We start from the raw sequence: 25,772 nt of genomic DNA, 5'->3' as shown, positions 1-25,772 counted from the left end.
TGCGCACACCTGCAGCCTGGCCGGCAAGTAGACCTCACAGTCCAGCTTCTTCAGTTTGGGCTGTTTCCTTCAGCGCCCATTTGGGACTTGATTTCCGTGCACAAACCAACCTATTGCTGCTGATAAATACAATCGCGGGGCACACACATGCGAGCGAACGAGGATCCACGTGCATGATTTCTTAAAGGAGCAGATTTCCTGTGTATTGCCAATGTTTCATGGTCCCAAATCTTTTCAGATCTTTAAAGGAGATTGTCCAGCTGTGACAGCCCCAGCGTTAACTTGGAATTCAAGAGCCAGTCTGATGTTGAACGTGGTCCAACAACGTGCGCTACGTATCTATTGCCTGGAAGTACGTTTTAGATAAGGATTTGTTATTTATCAGCTCTAAAAGGCTTGTCAGCATGTGCAGAAAAGATTTGTAATGCATATTATTTTTCTTGTTTAAGATTGCTCTAGAAAACGTTATTTGTCTTGTCTAGAACAACTATTCAGATTTAATTTCGTTAAGTGGTAGAGGTTTAATTTAGTACGTTACAAAGTATGTCTCAGAACAGCCTTCCTGTCTTGCTGCTGTGAAAGCCATGCGGTCCAGGCATCAGAGGACACAAAGAAACAGAAATAAAATGTATGTCCGCTAAGAAACAAAGCCACACTTTTATGAAGATGGGAACTTAAAAGACAAGAAGAACTTGGCTCTAATTATGTAACTGAACGTGAAACCTCAGCACCCTGAAATCCTACACTGGATAAAAGCCGTAAAGACCGGGTTTTATCGGGTTTCCTTTTATTCTTTATCACACGTTAAAAGTGAAAACCTCTGAGCATCAGTTTTCTTGTTACAATGAGAGAATCCCCATTCTTATGTAGAATATTTAAAACCTCATATGTGGCCAAGTACAAAACCCCCACCTCTTTCTTTGGAATAATTTACCTTCAATTCCAGTTTTAAACCAACTACTCTTGAATAGCTTTTATTTTTAAAGCATCAGAAGTACTAGCAAGGCATAAATTATGTATGTATAAAAATGATGCTTGTACTTCCCTGTATTTGTTATAAAGGCTGACGGTTCCAACTACTTGCTATCAGAAGCTGTACGTGTGATGTGCAGACTGCTGGAATGACCCCTGGCCTTAGGGGATATTGTCCATCCTTAGGGAAAGATGTCCATCGCTGAGGCAGCTCCGAACCGGACCACGTGCTCTGCTCTCTCTGGACTCTGGTGAAGGATTAGCTGGGGGCAGGCAGAGAAATTCTCTACGTAGCCTCATCTGGGGCAAGTTCTGAAAAGAAAACAGTGGCCACCAGTAGACCTTTCCTACTTTATGCTGCATTTTTGCTCAGCCAGTTGTGCCCAGCATAATTTGCTGCATGATCGTACCGATTTTCTTTGACTATACTGATAATCAACAGATGGAAGTAACTCAAATGTCCCCTTAAAGAAAACAGAAGAAATGTAACTGTTTGCAGAAAGACAACTGAAAACCCTGCTCTGAGCCATGGCACTGAACCTCCAGAAACCCCTTCTAACCTAAATTATTCTCTGGTGATTGCTTGAGTAACTTGACATTTGAACTGATTTTAAAAAGGGGGGGAAAAAAAAAAAAAGGAAAAAACCCCACCCAACAATTATCCACTTCACAAAACCCAAAGCTTCTGGAAACAATTCTGAATATTTGCAAGATTTGTCAAGTCCAGATTTCAAATCATCATTAGAGGCACAACGCTACGTACTAGAGCTCATTTTTAAAAGAGAGTTCTTTTTTTAGGTAGCACCTAAAAACGTCATTGTTTTAAGCCACAATACTAACTTTTGCACGAGGGAAGTATTAGACCAGCACACTACAAAGCAACTGCATTGTGAGCAGTAAATCCATCTTGTGAAATTACTTCAGTTTTAGGAATCAAAACCCTGATGGATGTGCAATTCAGTGCTTTTAGACTCTCCCAGTCTCTCTCTGCCAAAAGCACTGCAAATCCTTCAAATCAAAGCATCGCAGATCGCTTTAGAAAAAAAAAAAAAAGAGTGGCATATGCCGCTTTGTGAAAAGAGCCCGATTTTCTCTGTTACAGAGCAAAAATAACTGTAACGCCAGTTAAACACTCGGTAGGGAGACCTAGCCATTGTTTAAGAGCACACAACCGCGCCCCAGACGTTTTAGGAGAGCAAGTAATCCTTAACTAATGTCAACAGTAGCCAGCTCTTCTACATGGCGTCAAGGGATTTCAAAACCATTTGCAGAAGAGAAATGGGGAACTGAAGCGCCGGGAAACACAGCGAACTGCTCACTGCTGCTCTGCAGAGCAGCCCCCTTCTTCCCATACAACTTCACGGGATAAAGCACCGTAACTTCACCCAAACAACTTTTAAACTACGTAGCTTCCTGCATTACAACTTCTTTGCTCAATACGATATTTCTATGAACATCCAAGAGCATGCACAGATACGGCAAGTAGTTTTCTGTGAAAGAAAATTAAAAAAAATGAAATAAGAAAATAAAAGACTGCCACATGACACCTAGAAGCGTTTATTTTATGCAACAAACTTAAATATGATCATGTGTACATAAAAGTGTACACTGTATCTATGCTGAACAATGCCAGGAAACATAATATTGATGCAACAATCTTCTAAAATAAACATTAAAAAATGAGCCTGGACAGGAAGACAAAATGCAAAACAGACTTACTTCCAATCAGCACAATGCTTAAAATTGAGAGCAATCCTAAACATTTCCAACTTTCCTTACAAAGCTGCCAAAGTCCAACTATTTTTAAAAATTGATTTTTTTTTTCTTTACATCAATAATAAAAATCTGGTGACAAACATTATAAAATCAAATGCTGGACTGTCTTTACTCCTTTAAAATTTAGAATATTCCAACAGAACCGCAGGAGTAAAAACACTTAAAAGTGATATATGTTTTTATAAAACAAACATCAATATGTACATTTATTGCAAATTATATTAAACTAAAATGGAGGGAAAATTAAAAAATGAAATGTCTACTTGCGAATTAATAATAATTTTAAGTGATTACTTTCCCACTCTGATAAAAATCAGAAAGCAACATTTATAAAATTGCCACCACATGACTTTTCATAGCAGGGAACTGAAATCTGTACATCTTATTTTTGCAGAAAAGTAGGCAGGCAGAAAGAATTATACATAAAACAGTCTCCAAAAGTAAAGCAAAAAATTTTTTTTGTTATTTTTTTTTTCCTCTAGTCTTATTTAAAATCCATTCAGTAGGCTTCTACTTTTCCTGTGAAACATGGGAATACCTGGCTCTAGGACCATGAATTTTCAATGTCAGTGTAAGGACCTCCTCTGACTTTCTTTAAAAAAAAATGCAGCATGAAAATTAATGGTGTAAATACACTTTTAAACTCCAGAATGCAGGAACTGGAACCAAGTGTTAAGCAATTTGCTTAATTATTGACTTTTCATAAAAAAAGTCTCTGGGGAAATAAGTACAGATGCTTTTAGCCTCTTTCTCAAGAGTTTCTGCTTTACATTTCCATTGAGAAGGATTAATTTCATGTGAAAGGGAAGCATAGTTTTCCTTCTGGTTTCAGAGCTGAAAGCTGTGTGTTTTGAAGTAATTTCAGTTCCTGTACAGGAAATTTCTGAATCCTAATTTTTGCAGAAGCTTGGAGCATGCCTTTATTTGGCCTTCATTTCCTCCCTTTTTCGAGCGAGTTTTCTTTTTACCTTTTTGGGGGGAGAAAAGGAAATAAAAGTTAATCGTAAGGACACAGAAATTACAATTGATTCTGAATCAAAACACTACCTATATCATTTACATTTTAGCTTTTACACTCTTTATATTGTGATTTTTCCAGCTCCATCTCGTATCTTCTCAATGACTATGTAATTAATGGAATATAACTAAATTTCCTTATTGTATAGCACAACTTCCTGATAAACTTGGAAATACACAAGTTGAATAATAGTAATTCCATAGCTGAGTAATGTTTTTTCAGCATAAACAGAAATACATTTATCCATAGCTTTTACTGGAATCAGAGAATAAGAATGGTAATTTGTTCTAATTAACTGTATTTAATTACACAGATTTATAAAAATAACCTGTCTTTCTTAAGAATAAGCACTACTTCAAATGTTTTTCAAATATTTACAGTAACTTGTACATGTCTACTTGAAGGAAAAAAAAACCCAACCCTCATCGTACACAGCTATTTTTACATACATTTTTCTAGAAGACAGACAAATTTCTTTTTCCTTGCTGTATAAGCTACAATAAAACACCCAGAATTGTCCTATATAAGATGCCTGCTACACCTTAAGGAAGCCTCCCTCTGCTATCTCTGTATCCTCAGTATCTTCCTGGCTGCTCCCACAGGCCTTAAAAAGATCCATTGCATTTTGGGAATATTCTGGACTCGAGTCTATCTCCAACAGTGAATCTCCATCACTTCCAAGCACCTGGCTTCTGAAAAACGTTTAACAATGTTTTGGTGTTTTTTTCCAAGAAACACTAAGGTATCACATATTTTAAAGAAGCTATCTGATACAGGTGGCTTATTAAAGACTATAGATAGTGCAATTTGTTATGAAGACTTACAGAAATATGGTGTATAAAACAAGCACTGCAAGGCAGTACACAAATATCACTCTCTTGAAAGACCGAACAATTTACTAGTGTGTGAACCTTGCTGTGAGAGGAAAAGGTAATTCTTTTTGATCGAGGTTCTCTGTAAGATCTTCAATTTACAAAATGTCTAGAAAGAAACCGTTACAATCATTCTTTCTTCCATTAGATTAATTTGAGATTTCTTCCAGCACACTGGTTTGCTGACCTTATGTTATCGCTCTACAACCTTGTCCACTTTTGCATTAAAATTATTATTGTAGCAGATTCAGCTAAACAAATTTCTTAATGTTTATGTGCATTTGTAGTTTGTTTATACTGGAAATCAATCAACACATTTAAACACTAGGGTGTAGAAAAATAAATTATCATCCAAGAGCTGGTTTGCAGTTTACAGTTCCAAATTCTGCTTTTGATTTACTTAAAGTATGTATTGAAATATTATTAATATTAAAAAAACACAGATCCAAAATATCAGAAAAGAATTACAGTTAGAATTACAATTTGTTCTGTTCATTAAAGATGGTCGGTTTTCAAGCCTTTGTTATCAATGAACTGAAGCAGAGCACCCGAATTCCTGCGTACACGGCATTAATGAATGCACTGAAACACCCTCAACTTTTAGTTCTTTTATGTAAAAGTGGAACAGACAAAAAATTAAATTTGGTGAAAACAGTTTAGATTACCCTGTTCTGACCAAACAACAAATTCATTTTTCCAATTCCAGCTGCCCTGGTACTTACTTTGAAAAACAGAACACACACAACGCAATATATGTTGGACAATGGTGTTTATAAATCATCGTGGTTTAGTTGTACCCTTTAACTATGCTAGATCTGTTTAATTATAAATTAATCAGGATCTATCTGGAAACAGGAAAGGCCCACCCCACCCATGTATTTTATTATTTATTTCTTTTTACCTTTGTAGATCAATTTGTCTCTGTGCTGCTGCTGGCTTTTTTGCTGTGTCTTGCTGTTTTGGGGCTTTGGCGTTACCTGCCTCTAAACTCCCTGGACTTTCTTGACTGACTGCTGCCCTTTTCCTTCCCCTGACAGGTGGTTTATTTGTTTCCTCGTTTTTTGCAGTGGTACCCTGAGGTTCAGGTTTGGGTGGACGCCCTCTCCTGGTTTTTGCTGCGAGTGATGGTCCTGTTTCATCTACATTTTTTTCTTCCGGTTTTTGATGAATATTCTCAGTTCCGGATGCTGTTGCTGTTCTTTTTTTCCCACGTTCAGTGCTGTTTCCTTGTGTAGCCTGATCAGAATTAATCTCCTAGAAAATAAAAATCATGAATGTGAAGAAAAACAAAGATTCCCAAAGGCAAACTCAAATTGTTACCTCCCTCTGACAGAAACATGAGTTTATAAAAGAGAAGTGTTCTTATAAAAACACATCACATGGGCTGAGACCTAGTAAAAAGTTTTACTAAATGGGATTTCGGACATTAACTTTGCAAAAATATTTTCTACACGGTGTGTAACATTAGTATCTGCATGCAACGTATCTTCCAGTAGCTTGGAAGTGAAATTACAGTAAGACTAACAGTCTTAGCTCCTCCCATGATGGTTCTTCTGGACAAGCTCCTTTTACCGCCTCTTTGCCAACTGGCAGGAGAGAACGGAGGAGCAAGAGTAATGATTCCGGTACAGCAAATGATATTTACTTAACATATAACGCAAATTTTGAGACCAACATCCAGTAAAGGTACAGATTACTAAAACCCTAAATACAAGTGAAAGGGAAAAATAACAAGGCTTGCAGGGAATAAAAGGAAGTAAGACCTAGTCACAAATGAAACTCTCTGTCTTTGTTAACTCTTTGTCGTGTCTGAATAGGTATGGCCTACATGCATGTTTTTTTCATTACACTGAAGAAGGTAATGGCAGTGATTAAATTTCATGAAGCGGTGTCTGTATATGCGAAACAGAAAGGCAATGTAGGTCTCTACGCAGGAAAGTATTCATATGGAAACAAAAAGGAAGCAACTGGATGATGGACTTTCATTTGAACACCGGCTTCCGAAACAGCTAGGAGGAGGGGCAGAGAAGAAGTAGGGCTGGACTGACTTAGCAATTGCAAACACACCAATTATAACAGTGAGCGGCCTTAAGTGCTGCGTTGGAACCAAGGAATTTTTTGTTAAATAGTCTTCCACTATTTCTTAAATGTTTAAATAAGTCAAGCAGTTGCTGCAGTCTTTATTACTGTTCTAGAAACTGCATAGCAGTCATTTATAACTTCTATTCCTAAGAACTTTACAGACAACTACTCTTTGAAAATTTCAACTAAACTCAGGTTTCAAGAACCTCAAAAGCATTTTTTAAGATTTATTTCATAAATGCTTTGCCTAACTTCTCTAACTTTTCAGAAGAACCCTATTTTGGGGGAAAAGAAATAAAAAAAAAAAAAGGAACCACATGTTGAAATTTGGGGAAGATTTTTTTCTTCTTCTTTAGCTCATGGGTGCGAATATCACATGGATATTACTTTAAAAGATTAAGAAAAAACTAATTTTTCTATGTGATGATACAAATCCAAAACACTTGCTTATTACTCTGATTTCATCTAATCAAAAAAGACTGGGTAGATATATAACTTATTAAAATGCATACATTATGAACCATCTATGTATCCCTACATTATTACAAAAATCTATTTTGATTTTAGAATCACAGAATCATCCAGTTTGGAAGCGACTTCTGGAAATTATCTGGTCAAACCTTCTGTTGAAAGCAGGGCCTCAGGGGTTATTCAGGGCCCTTGACAAGCCAAGCCATGAACAACAACATTCCACCACTTTTCTGGGCAACCTAGTCCAGTGTTTTCCATGTTCCTCACAACGTAGATTTTTATTTCTTTTTTTTTTGGCTTGCATCCAGATGGAATTTACCCTGAAGCAACTTCTGCCTATAGCGTTTTGTCCTGTCACCATGCAGCCTTGAGAAGAGAGTACTTTCATCTTCTCCATAAATACCTTGTAGATATTGAAAGACTGACTGGATCCCCCCAAGGCTTCTCTTCCCTACGTTGCACAAACCCAACACTTTTAACCTTTCTTCACACGACAACTTCTCCAAACCTTTATCATCTTGGTGGCCCTCTGCCAAGCACTCTCCAGTTTTTCAATATCTGCGTTAAACTGGGGAGGACAACAGTATTCTGGACCCAGTATTCCAGGTGTGGCCTAATGAATGCCAAATAGGGTGGAATAATCACATCCCTCAACCTGCTTGCTATACTCTTGATGATGCAGACAGGACCCAGCTTGCCTGGACTTCACTGCTGCCAAGGCACACCGCCAACTCATGCTCCGCTGGCTGTCCACTGGGACGGTCCCCCACGTCCTTCTTGGCCAAGCTACACCCCAGCCAGGCAGATCCCAGAGTGTTGTACTGCTGCTTGAGTTTAATCTATCCCAGGTGCAGGACTTCACATTTACCTTTATTAAACTTCATGCAACTGTATGTTTTATAAGTTAAAAAATCATTACGATTTAGGCATGATCTTCTCTATCTAATGGAAGGGGTGGAAAGCGTTAAAAATCTTTAAAGTTTAAATAATATTTTAGTTGTGATACAATCCAAAAGTTAGATGTTTATGTCGTCCTAGAGGACCACTTGACATTTTCCTGGCAATATCTTCAGTTAAAGCTACAGGTGTCAACCTTCACTCAGAATCACAGCCTTACTGTTATTTATACTGGAAAACACAGAATAAAGGTGGGAATCTTTTGGAATTTTAGAGAAAAAAAAAAAAGAAGGAAATCCCTTCTGATTTGCCTGTGCTATTTTTGAGCACATGAGCTCTATTAATTAGTCTGGATAAAATAAATAGTAGTTTTGAAAGTAAGGGGTTTTCTATTGGGCTAGAAAAGTGATATAACTACATGAAATGAAATTGGACATTACCAATTCCTCAGAGACCACCTGCAGTGATGTGTATGGAATAAACCCCTAATGGCAAGCTTATTATAGAGATACAGTCCACAAAATCCCCAGACATACCTTGTTTTTCACAGGTTCTGTCTTTGCTGGTGTGACTGAAATAATCCTCACGGGATTTTCATCGTTTTCACTGACCCCAGTTTCTGATATATCCGAACTTTGTTCCCTGGTAGCATAATTGAAGACAAAATAAAACCAAAATATACAAAACAAGAAAAATGTTTTCAATTATTTTAAAAAATTAATTATAATAATAATAATCATCATCATCATCATCAGTGCAGACAGGCTAAATTAGTTTAAAAGAGCTGGATGTGCCTGAGTCCACACTCACATCTTCTTTCCCAGAACTGGGAAACCTCTGCAAGTGACTGGCTAGTCACTGAGCTGAATCCCTTATCACAGGTACAGTACCGTATAATTCTTTTTGCAAACCTAGACCAATGCTCTAATCGAGGCCGTGTTCTTTTTACAGACAGAAAAAGCCAATACTGGCAGAGGTAGTGAAAAAAAAATAAAATCAAAGACCAGCAATGCTCAAACTTCAAGTTAATTTTCACGAACATACAGTAATTTTAAATACAAAATAGTTTAAAAAAAAAAAATCAAGATTATTACAGCATATATCAAGCACACTTACAGACGAAAATCTGAACTGAGTTATATTTCCCTTTGGCCTTATGAAATGCAGCAACTAGAGTTGACTTTCTCTACTTTCTTTAACCCTTTATCTTAGCCAGTTAATCAATTCCAAAACAAATTAAACAATCTTAAAATTTGAAAGCGTAAACTGTTTCTCCAGATTCATGACAAATTTATTAACTCTGGATCCACATAAAAATAACACTTACTACAAAAAAGCCCAAATATTACAATCATATGCTGCATCTTTCCACTGAGAACCTGATCCTCTCCAGCAAGCTCTTTTTAATTGTTCCTAATCTTAACTAGATCTGAATTATTTCATCTACATAAAAAATATTTCTTGCTACCAATCAGGATTAATCCTAATTTATACATCAAAAATGTGTGAGTTGCAAAATCTGTTTAGTATTAATTCTGGCTGTTATCTTCAATTAATATATTTGCTGATGTAAAAATATTGTTAATATTAACCATCGAAATTTCAGACAGTATAATGGCTCTTCTGCTGCATTATATGTAATTACAGGCAGGCCACACCTAAACACCGTACTGAGTTTTTCTCTACTAAAAAAAAGTCTCCAAACAAAAATCAAAGACAGAGATTTTACCTATAGAGAACTCTGGTATTTTTTAAAACTGGACAAGTTAAAGACACTCTTCAAACATACAAGCACACACACCAAATCATCTCCTGTTCTAAAACATGCAAGCACACTGGAGAACATGAAGTAAAAACGGTTGATGGAAGAAATTTCACACTCCTGTACCTTGATCTGTTTCCTGCAGAAGAGCTCAGCTCAGAGTTTACACTGATATTGCTTCCAGTCTCTGATCCTGTAGTTCTAATATACGGTCTCCTTCCAGTTGCAGATAATGGTTTGTTTACTGTACCTAATACAGCAGTTGGTTTTGGCTAAAAGAAAATTTTTCACCTTAAAAATGGTAACTTCAGATACATATTTAAAATATTTTCTTGAGTATTTTAAAATACTTTTTTCTGGATTAACACTCTTAATCACGACGCTATCGGTTTAGAGCTACAGACCTCATCTTCACTTAAAAACCATTGTCTATCCTGCTTTTATTTCTCATCATTTAACAGCTTCATCAATTGCCTGGCTTTCTCTCACGCTTTGAAGGGACGGCAGATAGAGAAGACCCAGTGAAACCCAAAATGTTAGGTAATATTAGAGGACTGAAATGGTGTGTCGACATCCTATATTTGCAAAGCTCAGCAGCTCTGGGGAAAGCTTTCCAAAATGCAACGCTGAATGAGGTTCACTACAACAGCAGAAAATGTATACGCTTACTATACAGAAAGCCAATGTAAAAATATTTAACGCTATCTATCTGTTCTGGGCTTCCCGGGTGCAGTGATGGTATTTTAGATCTTGCTACGGCTGGTGTCTGTTGACTGATTTGGTCAAGCTGGGTAGGCAGTACGGAGTTTTTTTTTTATTTTGTCTCTGGAGAAAACTCAAGGAAGTTTTCATAACTGGCATGTCACATTCTTCACGTAATTTTACATTTCCTCAGAGACCAAGTTAATTTATTAAGACGTTCTCACAAGAAAAATTAATTCCCACGTGTTGAAGTTATGAGGAAGCAGGCAGGAGAGAGATGCCACAGATGCTGGAAAACATTTGGCCAGCAAAAAAGGCAACACTCTCTGCAGAAACAACCTGTTACTGCGCACATGTTCAGTAGCTGCATTGTCCTAGTGCTAATACTGCACAACATTTACTTAAATATATTATTCTTACAATGTTTTATTTGCTCTGTTTACTGAGTATTTTATAAAAAGTAGGAAGCATTTGGTGCAACTAACAGGAGAGAGAAAATGTTTAAGGGAGAAAAGAAAGTGCTTCTGCGCAACCAGCAGGTTGCAAATCTCTGGCACCTCCTGCCACAAGATGTTCTGATGGCAGAGCATGGGGAGGTTCAAAACCAGAGAAGACACATTGGTCACCAAGTCCATAAGATGACATCAAAACCAGGAGGCACAGATGCAGAGTCCAGCATCCCATTATAAAAATTATAAATGCCGGGGGAGTACAAGGGGGAACGTACTGCAGAAAGTGGCTAGGCTTGCATGGTCTCCCTAATCGTGCTGTTTTGGTCCCTCTCGGGGACCAAAACCAGGCCAAAAAGGATCATCCATCTGAGTCAGTGGGATATCCTTATACATCTGTCTTTTCCAAAATGGAAGTAGTCAGAAAAAGAAGCAAGTGTTTGCGCGTTCTATCGGAGCATGGAATAAATGTCCACTTTCCTAGAACACTAAAAATTGCCTAAATAATACTATCTTGATACTGGCCATCCCTCTTCTCCCTCCCCCCTCCCCGCCCCCCCCCCCCCCCCCCCCCAACTTGCAGTTATGGGAAAAACTGTAGTTAATCCAGAACTTATGCCTCAGTGTGAAGGTAACAATCTTGATGTTGTGTACTCACCAGGTAGGACATTAAAGGCGTTAATTACGCCATCAAATAAAAGAATCACAAAGTATTGTAAACAAATTCTTAATACAATTTTTGAACTAACAGCAGTCCAGGACATTTAAAAAAAATCACAAGTAATAGTAAAAGAAAAGTAACTTCTCAAAATACAGTACCTTTCCTGTCAAAAGAAGAACCCTTGTCTCTTCTGAAATGTAATTCCTGTCATTGCAGAAATCCTATATAAAAATAAAATAAAAATTAGTTTGTGTTTGATCTCTCAATCTTGCTGTTGTTTTTAATATATACACAACGGACTTCTCAAAATTAGATGCTACTGTCAAGTGCTACAGATAGTTCACACCATGCAACATGCTAACAAATTAATCAATCTCATAAAGATAGGTCAAACTAGTATTTTGAAGGAGATCTGTAGCGAGCATTACTGACAGTATGCCACACTTGAAGTTGGGATTAACATTTTTTTCTTCCTGAATGACATGAATCATTTGAAGTGAAGCAAAACCGCCCTCCCTCTTTTTTCACTTTTGTCTATTTAATGGGAAGTCCAAAGAGACGAAAAGAGGTGCCGTCTTCTCTAAACAAGTTGAAAGCTGCTACCTTTGTCACTCTGACTACAGCTGACACAGACCAAACCACTAAATCTGAATGCAGGTAACTATCACAGACACCAGCTCCCTGTCACCATGGCATCTGCTATCTCACAGTTAAATAAGCAAACTCAATTTTGAAATGATCTGGCAAAACATGCTAACATATCCAATATTTATTCCAATTAGCTCTCACCTGGTTACAAACACTGCTGGTACACATTTACAAGACATAGATAGCATAGCGTAGAGCCGATGTTAAGAAATTTAGTTGCTAAGGGTAAAATATACATGCATTTTCCCACACAGGATATTATGTTATGGAGATAAACAGCTCTAAACTATAAAAATAAAAGTATTTTCCCTTATTACTTTGGAAATTAAATTAACAAGTTTACCTTTTCAGGTTGTGTAAAAAATTTGGTTGGCAATACAGGGTCCTTCGGTGAATCTGCATTGCACAAAGCACTTTTGCTGTTGATTACACATAGTGCTACGTCACATACTGTATAAAGTTTCTGAAGAAAAAAAGAAAAGTATGCTTTAGAAATTACTTACTGTTTTTACAGTGTACACAGAACATAGTTCTTTGAAAAGTTTAATCTATGTGCTAAAATAACCACCACTAAGGACGTATTTTGTAATTACATCATTAACCATACCGTTGGCTCTTCAAACACATACAGAAGTCCCCATTTTTCATATGATACTATTTAATGAAAATTAGTAATACTTTACATGTCTACGCTGTACAACAGAAGCTCTTGCTCAATCAAATCACCATAAATTGTTTCTCATCTCTGCTAGAAACTAGCAGGTTGTAACAGTAGCCATATAATACACTATTTCCCCCAACAGCAGAAGATACTTATGTCAGGAAACTAGGCAGCAGGAGTTAAAATAAGGCAGGCAGGCAGTAACAGGAATATTTTACACACTTTGTTTATTAACTTCATTAGGCATTGTGTGCTGGGCAAGGTCAGCAAGGTTCTGAAAGAATGAGATTGGCAACATACAGACAATGCTCGCAATTAACACTCTCTCTAAAAGACCATAAAAATGTCTGAGCTAGTGCTTTCAGATTTCCTGCAGATCCTGTTCATCAACTGCTTGTGAAGCTCTCAGCCCATCACCCAACACTTATCTGAACTGCATTTCTTACTTCATTGGCCTTTGGCTCATCAGGAGACTGAGCATCTCGGGTAAGCTTGATGTTTTCTGCCATCTTTTTCATGAAAGCATGGCTATTGTTCTCATTCTTTGTCATTAAAACTTCAAGCATGAACCACAGGCACCTAAAAAGCCATAAAACCACAAGCAATTACATTCCAGCTTTTATACTGCAGCTCCCACGTATAGCAATGTCTTAAATTTTTTTGTCAGCTGTACTTGCTTTTCCTTAAGAAACCGCAATCATTTTGAAGATATCATGAACAGATAACATCATCTGAAGGTGTAAATAGAGTACAGACCTTTAACACACAGAGTCTTAATCGTACTCTTTGGAATAAATCTGCCAAATTAGTGTGCTTTTCTATTACATCTGTAAACACTGGCCAACCAATCAACTCTTGCAAGAAGCAAGAATTCTGGTGCTACCATCACCTAGATGAAATTCTCTAATCACTATCTTGGGCTATGTCTATGTTCCCATCAACAATGTACCATGACCACACTCAAAACAGGCTTAAATAAATCATACTGCTGCTAGACAGTTACCCACACTACGTGGTTTAATACAAAATTCACACAGGAGAGAAGATCCAAATCCGAACAGGTCAGATTTTTGCTAATGTTCCATATGGGAGGAAAAGGAATCCTTACAGATAGACATAATGGAATTAACTTTCCAAGTTTTCTTTCTTTAAATCTAGTTTATTTATAGGGAGAACCCATTATATTTTGACTAAAAGTTTGTTTTAAGAACTTTTCAATTATGATATAAAGCACAACATGCAATCATTTGCTATCAAACTTCAGAGCCGCACCTGGCAAGAGGGTCAACAACAGTCATAATATGGTAAAATAATACTAAGTTGGGAAAGACATATGGGTGGGTCTGAGAAATGCAAACTTTGCCAGTAGCTAATTTAATTCTGAAGCTCTGGAAGAGAGATTACCTTGTAGAAAGAGGCTAATAAAAAAACTAGAAAAACAGGATGACTGAACATTAGAATTCCCTGTCCACGAAAGCCCCAATCTTCTTAACTGATACAAATTAAAGATTGTAACGCAAGAGATGAAGGAACATAAAATAAGACATCTATATTCTGACTTGCAGGCTATAAGTAAATACATGTGTTGGATACCTTTACATCCATCTATTCACTATTCTCAAGAACTTAAACGGGATGAATACCAGACCGATAACATACCACACTGACCCAGCTTCTCCAAAACACTGTATTGTCCAAAGATTACTGTTGAGGACAAATTTTACTCTGGTATTCCCAGTTAACACATGTCAACTTCAATAGCTTGATTTCCACACTAAGTCAACAAATTAAATAAATCTTCATCAACCCTGAACAAGACCTTTCCAGAACAACAGTGGGATTTCATGTAGGAAAATATGCACCTAGAAGAACACAGTCACATAAAATAAGTTCATTTTCTGTATCCATTTCAGTACTTTTGGAATATGAATTCAGAAGACAAAGACATCGTCTCAAGATAGAAACGAAACTCAAACCAAATATACCTCTGTAAGACAAGCTTAAAAAACTGTGTAAGAATAAATATGATAGATTATGGTTAAGGAACTTGCTAGGCACGTATTTACTTTACATGATTGTATTTAGGCCATGTAAAACCAAGACAAACTAGGGAGACAATTACAAAACACACTGCCAGCCTGATTTTCCAAGTTTGCAAGCATCTATGTCAACACTTTAAAGTGAACACTACAACTCTCAGAACTCCTGAAAGAAACAGTGTATTACATTATATGAGAAAAATGTTTTGCATTTATCTCAGGAGACTCTTCAGAGAAGTATTCCTGCCAAAATTCCTGTACAGAGTATTTCTTTGTTTGGAGCAGTCCTCTCTGGCTAGTTCAGCCAGCCTGTGACTAACATGAGGGAGGAAATTTGACAACAAAGGAGAGCTATACAAGGGGTGTCCAGAAAAGCTCTGTGCACTAGAAAGCACTTCTCAGAGAAAGGATTAACAACTGCGAATCAGAACTTGTTCCATGCGTTTTGGACAAAGTACACGCTGGAGAGTGCTTTCAGAGGTTGCCAGGAACAGGGAGTCCTGGGACAAAATGTAGACTTGATGATTAGGTAAGAAATCTTCCCCGACTCCAGTTTCTGACCAGGTGTGAGTCAAGTAACTCAGAAATCAGAACAAATTAAGTCTCTAATTTAAAGGAAGAATCAGACTTCGACTCTCACAGGTGAAGGTGCAAAAAGAATTACGATGTGAACTGGTCTATTTATGCCAAGAATGATCTGCTTTTCTGATAATGTATATTGTAGTATGTGGTTATAAATGCCTTTGTAATACCAAAACAACACAGCTCACAGTTCCACCAAGAATAAATATAAGAAAAAACCAAAACACTAAAACTAAAGCTGGGGAGGACCCTTTAACAATTTTTAAAAAGTGTTAAAATTTATGTATTTTTTAAAAATTCATTACAAGATATAAAGGAATACAAAAGTTATACTTAGGTATGTAAGATTATTTGAGGCATACAAGAAGGTCTCAAACTGGAAAGAGTACAGAACAAGCTTCTGTATGACAGGCCTGTGTACAGTAATCTCTGCAGAATACATTAAGAAGCGCTAAGCCTGCACTGTAGACGTATAGTGCAAATGATAAGTCAGCAGCAAACTTTGCATGAATTCTAGTAGGTCGGCATAGGGGGCAAAATAAAAGTTTCCAATGAAGTAGGACTCTGACCCAGCATCGGTGGCACTACATTTTCAAGTCTTGGAGAAGCTCTGTATTTTAGAAGTTCCAAGATATTTGAACTGACATTATTTGGCATCTCTTTAAGTGTGCTGGGAAATTCCAGAGGTATTCCTAGGCACAAATACAAGAATCTCAAATCATTACTTCAGTTTAAAAGAAGCCTAGGCAACTCACTGATTTGGTATACTATGGTGCAACCTATAGGCTACCATTTGGACTTTCAGAATATGCTACTAAGCAGTTGTTGATGTCTTCTTCCCTCGGTTGAAGTGTGACACTCTTCCAAGATTGCCCTTTTGCAAAATACTGTCGATAAAGCAGTTCCTCTTCCTAATCAGTTTTTTCCAAGCACAGAAAAATTCTCAGCATAACAACTCTAGAATCATTTGACACTTACTCTTTGACATCACGAAGCTGATCAACATCCTGAGGTTTTGTGAAATCTGGATCATGTGCCAGTAAGTGAATCATATATGGTACCACATATTCAGGCAGCAAGGATAGCAATTTTTCTACAGTAACAAAAAAGTCATAAATAACCTCTATATTAAACACACCCCACAAGAAACACTTTTTCAAAGTATTACTTTTCCAAATATGGAATGTAAAATTTTGATTTGCATTTTCTTCCTACATATTTTACTTTTAATAAATCATTAAAAATAAATGAACGAGTTTTACTACTACAAAACTACTTGATCTTACTTCAGGAAGAAGGTCATAAAGCCTAAAATATCAGAAAACAAAATTTATTTTTTGAGCAAACCAACTACCCCAATAACAGCGTTGTATTTTACATGCATAATTCTCAGCAATGTACAGAGAAGTATTTCCTGGTTTATGCTAATGCTAAGCTAAGTAAATTTAGATTTGAATGTGTCTAATATAAACAGGAGGGAACACATTAAACTTATCCAGTGCTTCTTTAAAAAAGCAAATTGCTTAAGTTTTAATGAATACTCCTTCCAGTTCAGGATTTGACTATTGTATTCTTAACAATTTTACCAAAATACTAACCGTTAGCCATAGGATTCTGCTTAATATATTCTCTTCGTATACTGATGTTTTTGAGCAAGCACTGTCTGGCATGTGCTCTTCTCTCTTTCACAGGGTCTTTGGCACACAAAGCAAAGATTGCCATATATTCCAAAGGGAGCAGTAATTTCACAAGTGCCTTATGCAGTTTCTGGGCAAATATCTGCCTCACTTGGTAGCACTCATCCTATAGTAACATAAAACGTTAACAGTGCAACCATAAAAATCTTGGTTGTAAGGAAAAAAAAAGAAAAACATTCAAGGTGGAATTATGAGGAAAGACATTTTAAAAATATGAACAGGTGCAGCACAATAAATATTTGAAATTTCAAGAACTCTTTTGAAAGCTGCAATGAGGAATGGAAAATACTCAGTGCAGCAGCAACAAAAGCTCAGATGTAAGGACTCTGAACTCAGTTAATTAAGAGCCACTTCAATTCCAATGCAGTTACTTACATTAATGACAAGTGCACAGAGCTGGAACTGTTCTGGGGTAATTATTTCATGGTAACAGGGTTCCTGTGCAAGCTTCATTATTGCACTACCAGCAGCTAATCGCAGTCGAGACATATCCGATTTACTATAAAAAATGAGGGAAAAAAAGAAAAAAAACCCCACAACTCACCACAACTATTCTTAAATTACTTGTATGTCATGATTTCTTTTTACAAGATCAATGAGCAATTAAGGTTTTTCTCTGTCCGATCTGATCACAGTTCTATAGCTTCAGATCAAGCTAAATTAACCCAAGCAAATTTGTGAAAATAAGGTGCTCCGCTTTCCCCACAAAAAACTTAACTCCAGTAAAACAGTGGAATGAGAAGAGTCAAGTTTATTGTTTTCATATTACTGTCTAAATGAAAGCAACGCTTTTGCCATAGATTTTCTTTTTCCTTCCTTCACCCTCAGAATGAAGATGAGGTGCAAAGTTACCTCACTGTTGGAATGAAGAAGCTCCACCCAACATCACCTCTTAAGTGTGGTAAATCTCATCACTCAACTGTTTTCAAAGATACTCCTGGCAGGTCTTTTACTCTCTAGAATGTCTTTTACTATCAAGATGTCTACAGGGTTCTGAGTTAGATTAGTAAATTACAAGAAAGACGAAGTTCCACTCCTAATATTAAAACTCCAATCAGATCTGTTTTCTATCATCCCATTGTCCAACGCTGCGCTCACCTTCAAATTCCAAAAGCAGCTTCAAAAGAATTAATATTCTTTGAAATTCTACAACAAAATTGATGGAGGCCAGAAAGGAACAAAATCTGACCTGATTCGCTTCTGTTCTGTCAAGTCTCCTTCACTGACGAGCATAGCTGATAATAACCGGAGTGTGGAATTTGCGGATTTCGACTGGTTGTTTTTCATACCCAACAGCCAGCGTACCAAAAGTTTAATTGCTTGCACCTATCAAATGCAAACAAATCAACAATGAACTTACCTCCTAACATGGATAAGGCACTAAAACCTACTGCTGTCAAACTGAAACTTCCATAGACTCCTATTTATTAGAGCTGACAAATTTTTAAAGGAACAGAATGAAGCAGTAAATATTTACAGAGTGAAGAAGGAAGTAGCAGTCTTTGTGACATCGGGACATTTCAATTACGGTTCAGTGTCTTCTCACAAGTGCATCTAGAGGATGCAGGATACTTGCTACATGATTAAAAATAAGAGCAACTAGATAAACATTTCTAGAAATGGCCATAATGAGATTCACAGTAAATAGCCTATAAAGATGAATGAATAAAACTCATCAGGGTCTCAATTTATTTCAAATCTGTTTACAGTCAGTAAAGTCAAAGTACCTTTCTTGTAAGGAAAACCAAAACTTTTGAATCCCTTAGTTTTCTCAACATAATTAACATCAGTAAGTGAAGACACCAAAATGCACGGTTTCTACCAGTTTTATAACTGTGTGCATAATTCACACAAACTCTAGAACACTGCATATTCTAAGGAGACTAATACAAAAGTACTCGAAGGGATTTATTCTAATACTTTCCACTGCACAACTTGGAAAAAAAGTATATTTTTTATCTCAAATATACACATTATTACTGACAGCAGATCATTCACCTTCGCTAGTACTTCTGGAGAAACCTCTTCATCTGGAGACCACAATTTTCCATTTTTCTCACCTGTTGACTACAGAGATTCATGTAAGTTTAAGAACTGGTCCAACCCGTACAGAAAATGCAGAAGTGAAAATGGAAAAGAAGTCATTGACTAAGCTTTCTTTCACACAAAGATCTTTTCTACTGCAATTATCACTATAATAGCCATTTATAGAATATTCCTTTATTGACCCATTTAACAAAAAAGCTCTATTCCCCACAGAGTTAATAACAGGCAAACAACAGTAAGGACTTACCAAAAAAGAAAATCTTACCCTGTCATTCATTAGGAGATCTTTCACAATGAAATTTGCAACAACAGATTTCATTGGAGAAGCAAACTGGTCTGGAGCCAACATAGAAATATGACCCAATGAGACTAATGGAGTTATAAGTTGTTCTGGTACATCAGCATTCAAACTTCTACTAAGAGGCTGAGGAAGAGAAAAAAAAAAAAATTCAAAATTCAACTATACAAGTAAGCTAGCAAGCCCAAAAATCATTTATTTTACTGCTGGATTGCTGATGAGTTTCACAGTTTTTCCCTAAGAATTATTAAAGTTAGAAAATCAAAATGGAGAAAGAATGCGATTTCCTAATTAGCAGGGCAACCAAAAATCTCACATGAGATAAGGGGAAAACAAATTTTATATTGTTTTAACAGTGAAACACATTCAGACCTGGGAGACATGGGAAAAGACCCTGACTCAATTCTATTCAGGAGCTGTGAAAACTTGAATCATAACTGCAAATGGCAGAAAATAATAGCCGGTAAAAAAACCTTGGAAACCACCGGGGACATTTCTATCAGTGATCAGCATTCCCCTTCCAGGTAACAGTCACCAGGATAATTCCATGCTGCTGTATCACCCTCCCATCGTATTCTTGTATTAGGGAGGGAACATGCACTCTCACAGAAGCCTAAACAGAGATCAAACTCTGAAGCTTAATTCAAAGCTTTTCACACTTCTGAATTATGCATAGGTTCAAAGACAGCCAAGATTAAGAACCTAAGATATTTTACAAGTGCAGATTAACAATGTTATTATTTAAGAGATTATAGTGAAAAGTAATAACCTCTCTTCTCTGCATAAGGTGACTTTTTGCTTTACAACTTGTCTAAGCAAGCAGTAAGCTAACGTCTGAGCTTATAGTCAAGTAGTTATTCTGCACTAACTTCCTCAGTGAGGAAGTGCTGCATGTGCAAAGACCTTAAAGCGTGGTAATTTAATACATTTTGAAAGTAGAGGATGTTATCTCTCATTTAGTATCTGCTAAATGTTTCCTCATGGCATTTAGTGTGGATCATTCCAGCATATTTAGCTTATTTTCCCCCTAACTTTTCCCGTGTAATCAAAAAGGAATACCTTTGCTATCAGACATCGCATTACAAAATCATAACTGTAAGACACAAACGTCAATAATTTGCTATTGTAAAATTAATGACTTATCTCAACTACCACATACCTGTCGGCTCATAAATTGTTATCTGTTAATAAACAGTATGAATTAAATTGATGTTTATTACTAGTTTCAATTAAGAACAACAGAAACATCTTAAAAACCGAAAAGCAAGACATACCTCAAAGATCTGCGCAAGTTGCACTTCTTTATTTGAAAATATGGCATGTATACAGTGAACAGCTTGTTTTGCCTGATGAGGAGTGCCTCTTTTTGCTTTCTGATGCAAAATCGGAATTAGTGTTCTGTGAACATTAAACAAAATACTTCAAAATACAATTTGCAATCTACAAAAAATAAAGCTCTTCACCTATACAAATCTATCTTCACAATCTTATAAATCAAGCATTCCTTTGAAGTCTGTTCAGGAAAGATCATAATCATAAAGTGAAAAGCAGGACGGAATTGTATTTAGTAATACTTGTTGAACACCTGACTGTATGCAGTTAAGCAGAAAAAAGCCCACAGGGAAAAAAATCAAACATGAAAGAAAATAATGATCAAAATAAGGCTGTTTAGGAAGCTAAATATAAGATGGGGGGAACCCAACAGGTTCAGATAGGGTAAACTCCTGGGCTTCTTATCCAAGCTTGGAAGTGACAGGGCTGAAGAAAATTTATGAAAGCTAGGAATAACCATTAAACATCAGTGTTTTTACAAGCCTTTACTGCTTTAACTTTGGTCTTTAGTCGCAGTGTATACTCAAGTGAACAACTGCTTCGTTCTGAGCTTTTGCATTTGAATCCCCCACAGTCGATCTGCTGATCAGAGGCCACTGAAGGAAAGAGCAGGGCAGAAGCCACCCCAGAGACCAGGTCGAGGTTGGTCACACTGTTCAGTTCCACCCTTGAGAGCACACTGGAAAGCTGGCCTGTCCCCTGAGAGCTCATTGCCTGAGACGCTAACTCATGAGACTTACCACACAACTCACCCAGCAACTGAGACAAGAAAACAAACTTGCCTAGAAAGCACCTGACACGGAAACATCTTAAAAAAAAAAAAAAAAAGTTCCTTGTTTTCTTGAAAGGCTCAGTAACAATACAGCATTTAGTACATGGATTATTTAGCACCCAGCCTTCACTGACACGTTCTACATAATCAAAATCAGCAACAAGACGTGCAAGAGGAGCTTGAAGGGTTGAAAGAATGAAGTCTCAAACATTTTCCTCAAAAACCACACAAAACCCAAAACCAAACCAAAGACCTCCAGAAAAATGTGAACAGTGTTTAAAGTAGGAGAATGCCTCTTCTCAACTTGGTAAGATTCCACAATTTGGATTAAATAAGAACCAAAATAGCAAAGAATTCAGTAAAACCTGCAGTTAAAACAAGCTTCAACGCCTAACCTACAGTTTTCATGGGGTAAGTACATGCATATTAAAGAACCTTTGCCAAGCGTTGGCGCATCAGTTACAAACTATACCTCATCACGCCCCAACTGACAAAATTCTGCAAAAACGTGAAACCTGACGTGTTTACATGCACCTTTACACGTTTACATGCTGTCCCATGGCTGCTCTCTTTGAGCATGGCCAATGCTTCCATCAGACTCTAAGGCCATACGGCAGTCCTTGCCTATGAAAGCAGCCTGGTCTAGTAGGAGGTGTCCCTGCCCATGGCAGGGGGGTTGGAACTAGATGATCTTTAAGGTCCCTTCCAATCCGGATCATTCTATGATTCTATGAATGGTGCACAAAAATATTAATTTTCCATCCGAGGAAGAACTTGGACTACTGCTGCTGAGCACTACTTCAACAGAGAGCAGACAGCCTGCTCACACAAGGGGTTTAAAAAAAACCCAAAAAAAACCCCCAAAACAGGTCACCTGAAACAAGCTACCTTTTGTTTATGATAAAGATTTCTGAACATATGAAATCTGGAACATCTGCTTGTCCTCAGATTTCTTTTTCTTTGTGTCAGCGTAAATACTGACCTGGTTTTGGCATTCAGAACATTCACCTGACTTGCTTGCAAACCATGCCAAAGGGCTAGACCTCCATTTTGACAGAAAGCAATGTCAGCAATACCAGCTCCTTTGACAGAAGATGACATACCCCAGCAATGTCAGTCTTTACTACAGCCTAGTAAGGAACTATACTGACAATGGGGATTGCTGGGCTTTTCCTTCTCTTCACCCCTACGAACACCTTAAAAGGCATCTCATATGTGACCTTGTAACATTTTTCTTTTTGCCCAAAATCTGATTCAAATCCATAAGAATCGCTGAGGTTACACCTTCAATTTACTGAGAACTTATGGTGTACATTGGTATATATCTTAGCATGGTAATACCTGAGATGCTATTTCAATATATGAGAACTTGAAACCTGTGCTTTATAATCTGGATTAGTTAGTTACTAACAGGCTAATTTTAAGGTTTTAGATGTTATTCACAAGGTTTTAAATAGTCTGTGAATACCTAGTAGATTATGCAGCTTTAATCAGCAGTTAAAGCATGAATTGCATAATGACGACTTATAGACAGCCAATTATTCTTTGTTAGAAATTCATGCCTGCTTTTGGATCTTGTTTCCCAACTTGTTTCATAACAAACAGAGCTGTTAACCACCAGAGATTATATTTTCGTTCCTTACAAAGATAGAAAAGTTGTGTGAAGGACAGATATAAGTAGAAATGATGCCAAGGAATTACATCTTTGCCATATTCTTGCTGTTGCTTATTTTGTAACCTGGGAAACATGCTACACGCTATTAAATCTGAGTACCTAACACCTTCAATAGATACACAAAAATTGTGAGAATGCAGAATTTAAAAATGAAGAGATAGAAGCAGAAAGGTAGCAAAGGAATACAAAACGATGGAGGAGAAGCTGTTCACATTTAACTAGACTATAAAGTAATTTTAGGGGCAACATATTAAGTAAACTATCAAGAGGCAGAATTTCAGTTATGAAAAGCTGTGTGTAAAGAAATACACTCACGATCTTATCTGTGGCAGGTCTGTTTCTATTTTGTGACCCGTGTTTCTGAAAATCTGTATGGCTGCCTCAGCTACCTTATCATCTTCCATCCTGAGGCACTGCAGCAGAGACTCATAGGTCTCTGCAGAGTGGAACGAGGTAGGATGTGTAAAGGACAGAACCTGTAGATACAAATTTAAACAAAGATACATTTAATCATGGAAAATGAATCATCAGCAAAATAAAATTATGGCTGTTTATGAGCATTACCATCAACATAACTAGTTATTACACGCTCATATGAGATTACGTTCAATAACTTCAATAACTGCATTTTGGAGAAGGTGATATAGGCATTTTCAAATAAATTAATCTGTGCTTTGTTCTTCAGGTCCTCCAAATATCTGGTAAAGTACTACATTATTTGAATATGTAAACATATTTACTGAAAGGAACACTTATTCAAGAGTATTCATTTATATTCCAATCTACTTAAGAACACTTTTATTCAACTTAACAGAACTGAAATCTTAATTTCTCCAGAATCCCTGAGCAGAAAAGATATCAAGACAGTTAAGACATCTACAAACAAAACATAGATTACTATGCTTTTAATCTAAAGCTAATGACATGTACCACATTCTGTTAAATAGGGGAAACGTCAAATAAGAAACTAAGCATGCAGGGATTCAAGGCAGGACAAGAGAGAACAAAAGGTTATCCCAAAGCAAAGCTATAATAAGTATAGTAAAGTTCAGACAACATAAGGTAGGGAGAACAATGAAAACTTGCATGTATTTTGTGTATTCTTTGGATTTGTCTTATCTTGGTTTCTTTCTCAGAGTTACCTACTTGCATGAGTATCAGTGAGTGAAATAACGTTCTCAAAGATATCCATGTCACAGCAACAAAATTTTCAACCTTGGCAGATTACTTTTCTGAGCTACATTCGCAAACAGATATTACTTCCTTGCATACTTCCGTATAACTATTTCTATCATGGTTGCCATTACCAAATTTGGTGTGATATGTCTCCATAAACTCCACCTCGTTCATTCACACTTCTGAAAAGTCTCACAATAATTACATAACCTTCCCCTCTGTTCCCTCCTATATGTTCTACTGCTCTTTGTTAAGATGTTAAAAATAAAGGCTCATTAGTGAACTGCCGAATCCATCACAGATTTTTTCCAGAAATTTCAAATCCTTCTTTCTCCCCCAGCCATTTCTCATCACCAGTGAGAACACAAGTTTCCCGACCCCTTTTTGTCCTCTCCATAACTTGGCTCTTGAATTTATTCCTTGCTTTCCTTCCAGTATCATACAGGTCCCGAAGAACGTGCCTCACCTAATTTCTCCATTTATCTTCCTCTCACTTTACCTCTGCACCTTCTTCTATATGGCTTCCCTGAGCAGAAACCAATTTCTGCTTTAATATGCGAATTTCAACTCTTGGAACCCTTTTCAAAACATATTTCCTCCAAAACCCCATCTCTTTCATTATTCTTTTCCCAAGTGAGTATTAATAACCAAACAATTTCATACATTAAAAAAGTAATTATCTAAATAATAACTATTAAAACCACGCTAAGATTAATTTACTAGTCATTCCACTTTTGTCGCTTCATTACGAACTACAGTTGCTTTAATGTAGATTACCTTGAGAAGTTCAAGTCCTGCACGAATAGCAGTATCAGGACTTACACCCTCCTCTTCATCATCAGCTGTCCCCTCTATGGATTTATTCATTAGTTTTACTAGTGCACTGAAATAAGAGATACAAAAAGAAAAAAGCAAATGAATGTGACAATGTACAATGATAAAGGCTGGGGATAGCAGCAAGATTACTTGTTTGGCAATATTTGACAATAAATAAAGGGAAAGCAATAGTCCATTGCGGGGGGAGGTGTTGCGGTGTTTGGTTTTTGGTTGTGGTGTTTGGTTTTAGGTTTTGTGGGTTTTTTTGTTTTGTTTTGTTTTAAATCAAGCTATTCCATTATTCCTTTTCCTTCTGACTTAGCTTTCCGCAAAATTAATTCCTTAGGAGAAAAACCCAAACCAGCAAA

The 25,772-nt window shown here is 36.9% G+C and overlaps 1 protein-coding gene across 2 annotated transcripts in view; it reads right to left on the bottom strand.

The window, feature by feature from the left end:
* Positions 1 to 2,513: 2,513 nt before the first annotated feature.
* Positions 2,514 to 25,772, bottom strand: part of PDS5A (PDS5 cohesin associated factor A) — an 81,115-nt gene continuing 57,856 nt past the window's right edge. The window contains exons 18-33 of one of the 2 annotated variants that reach the window (XM_054202291.1): positions 25,366 to 25,471; positions 23,728 to 23,888; positions 20,908 to 21,031; positions 19,601 to 19,759; positions 19,288 to 19,356; positions 18,479 to 18,615; positions 17,665 to 17,788; positions 17,191 to 17,395; positions 16,571 to 16,685; positions 13,418 to 13,550; positions 12,654 to 12,773; positions 11,821 to 11,883; positions 9,977 to 10,122; positions 8,625 to 8,730; positions 5,540 to 5,892; positions 2,514 to 3,716 (exon numbers count right to left, since the gene is read on the bottom strand). In XM_054202291.1, the coding sequence (XP_054058266.1) occupies positions 3,713 to 3,716; positions 5,540 to 5,892; positions 8,625 to 8,730; positions 9,977 to 10,122; positions 11,821 to 11,883; positions 12,654 to 12,773; positions 13,418 to 13,550; positions 16,571 to 16,685; positions 17,191 to 17,395; positions 17,665 to 17,788; positions 18,479 to 18,615; positions 19,288 to 19,356; positions 19,601 to 19,759; positions 20,908 to 21,031; positions 23,728 to 23,888; positions 25,366 to 25,471 (2,125 nt within the window). In that variant the 3' untranslated portion in view covers positions 2,514 to 3,712. Of the gene's footprint in view, positions 3,717 to 3,747; positions 4,459 to 5,539; positions 5,893 to 8,624; positions 8,731 to 9,976; positions 10,123 to 11,820; positions 11,884 to 12,653; positions 12,774 to 13,417; positions 13,551 to 16,570; positions 16,686 to 17,190; positions 17,396 to 17,664; positions 17,789 to 18,478; positions 18,616 to 19,287; positions 19,357 to 19,600; positions 19,760 to 20,907; positions 21,032 to 23,727; positions 23,889 to 25,365; positions 25,472 to 25,772 lie in introns of those variants that run through there. The other variant, XM_054202292.1, reaches the window with a different exon arrangement.

Source organism: Rissa tridactyla, chromosome 5 (genome assembly GCF_028500815.1).
Source record: "Rissa tridactyla isolate bRisTri1 chromosome 5, bRisTri1.patW.cur.20221130, whole genome shotgun sequence".
NCBI classification, from domain to species: Eukaryota; Metazoa; Chordata; class Aves; order Charadriiformes; family Laridae; genus Rissa; species Rissa tridactyla.
This window is presented reverse-complemented; position numbering and strand designations above follow the sequence as displayed.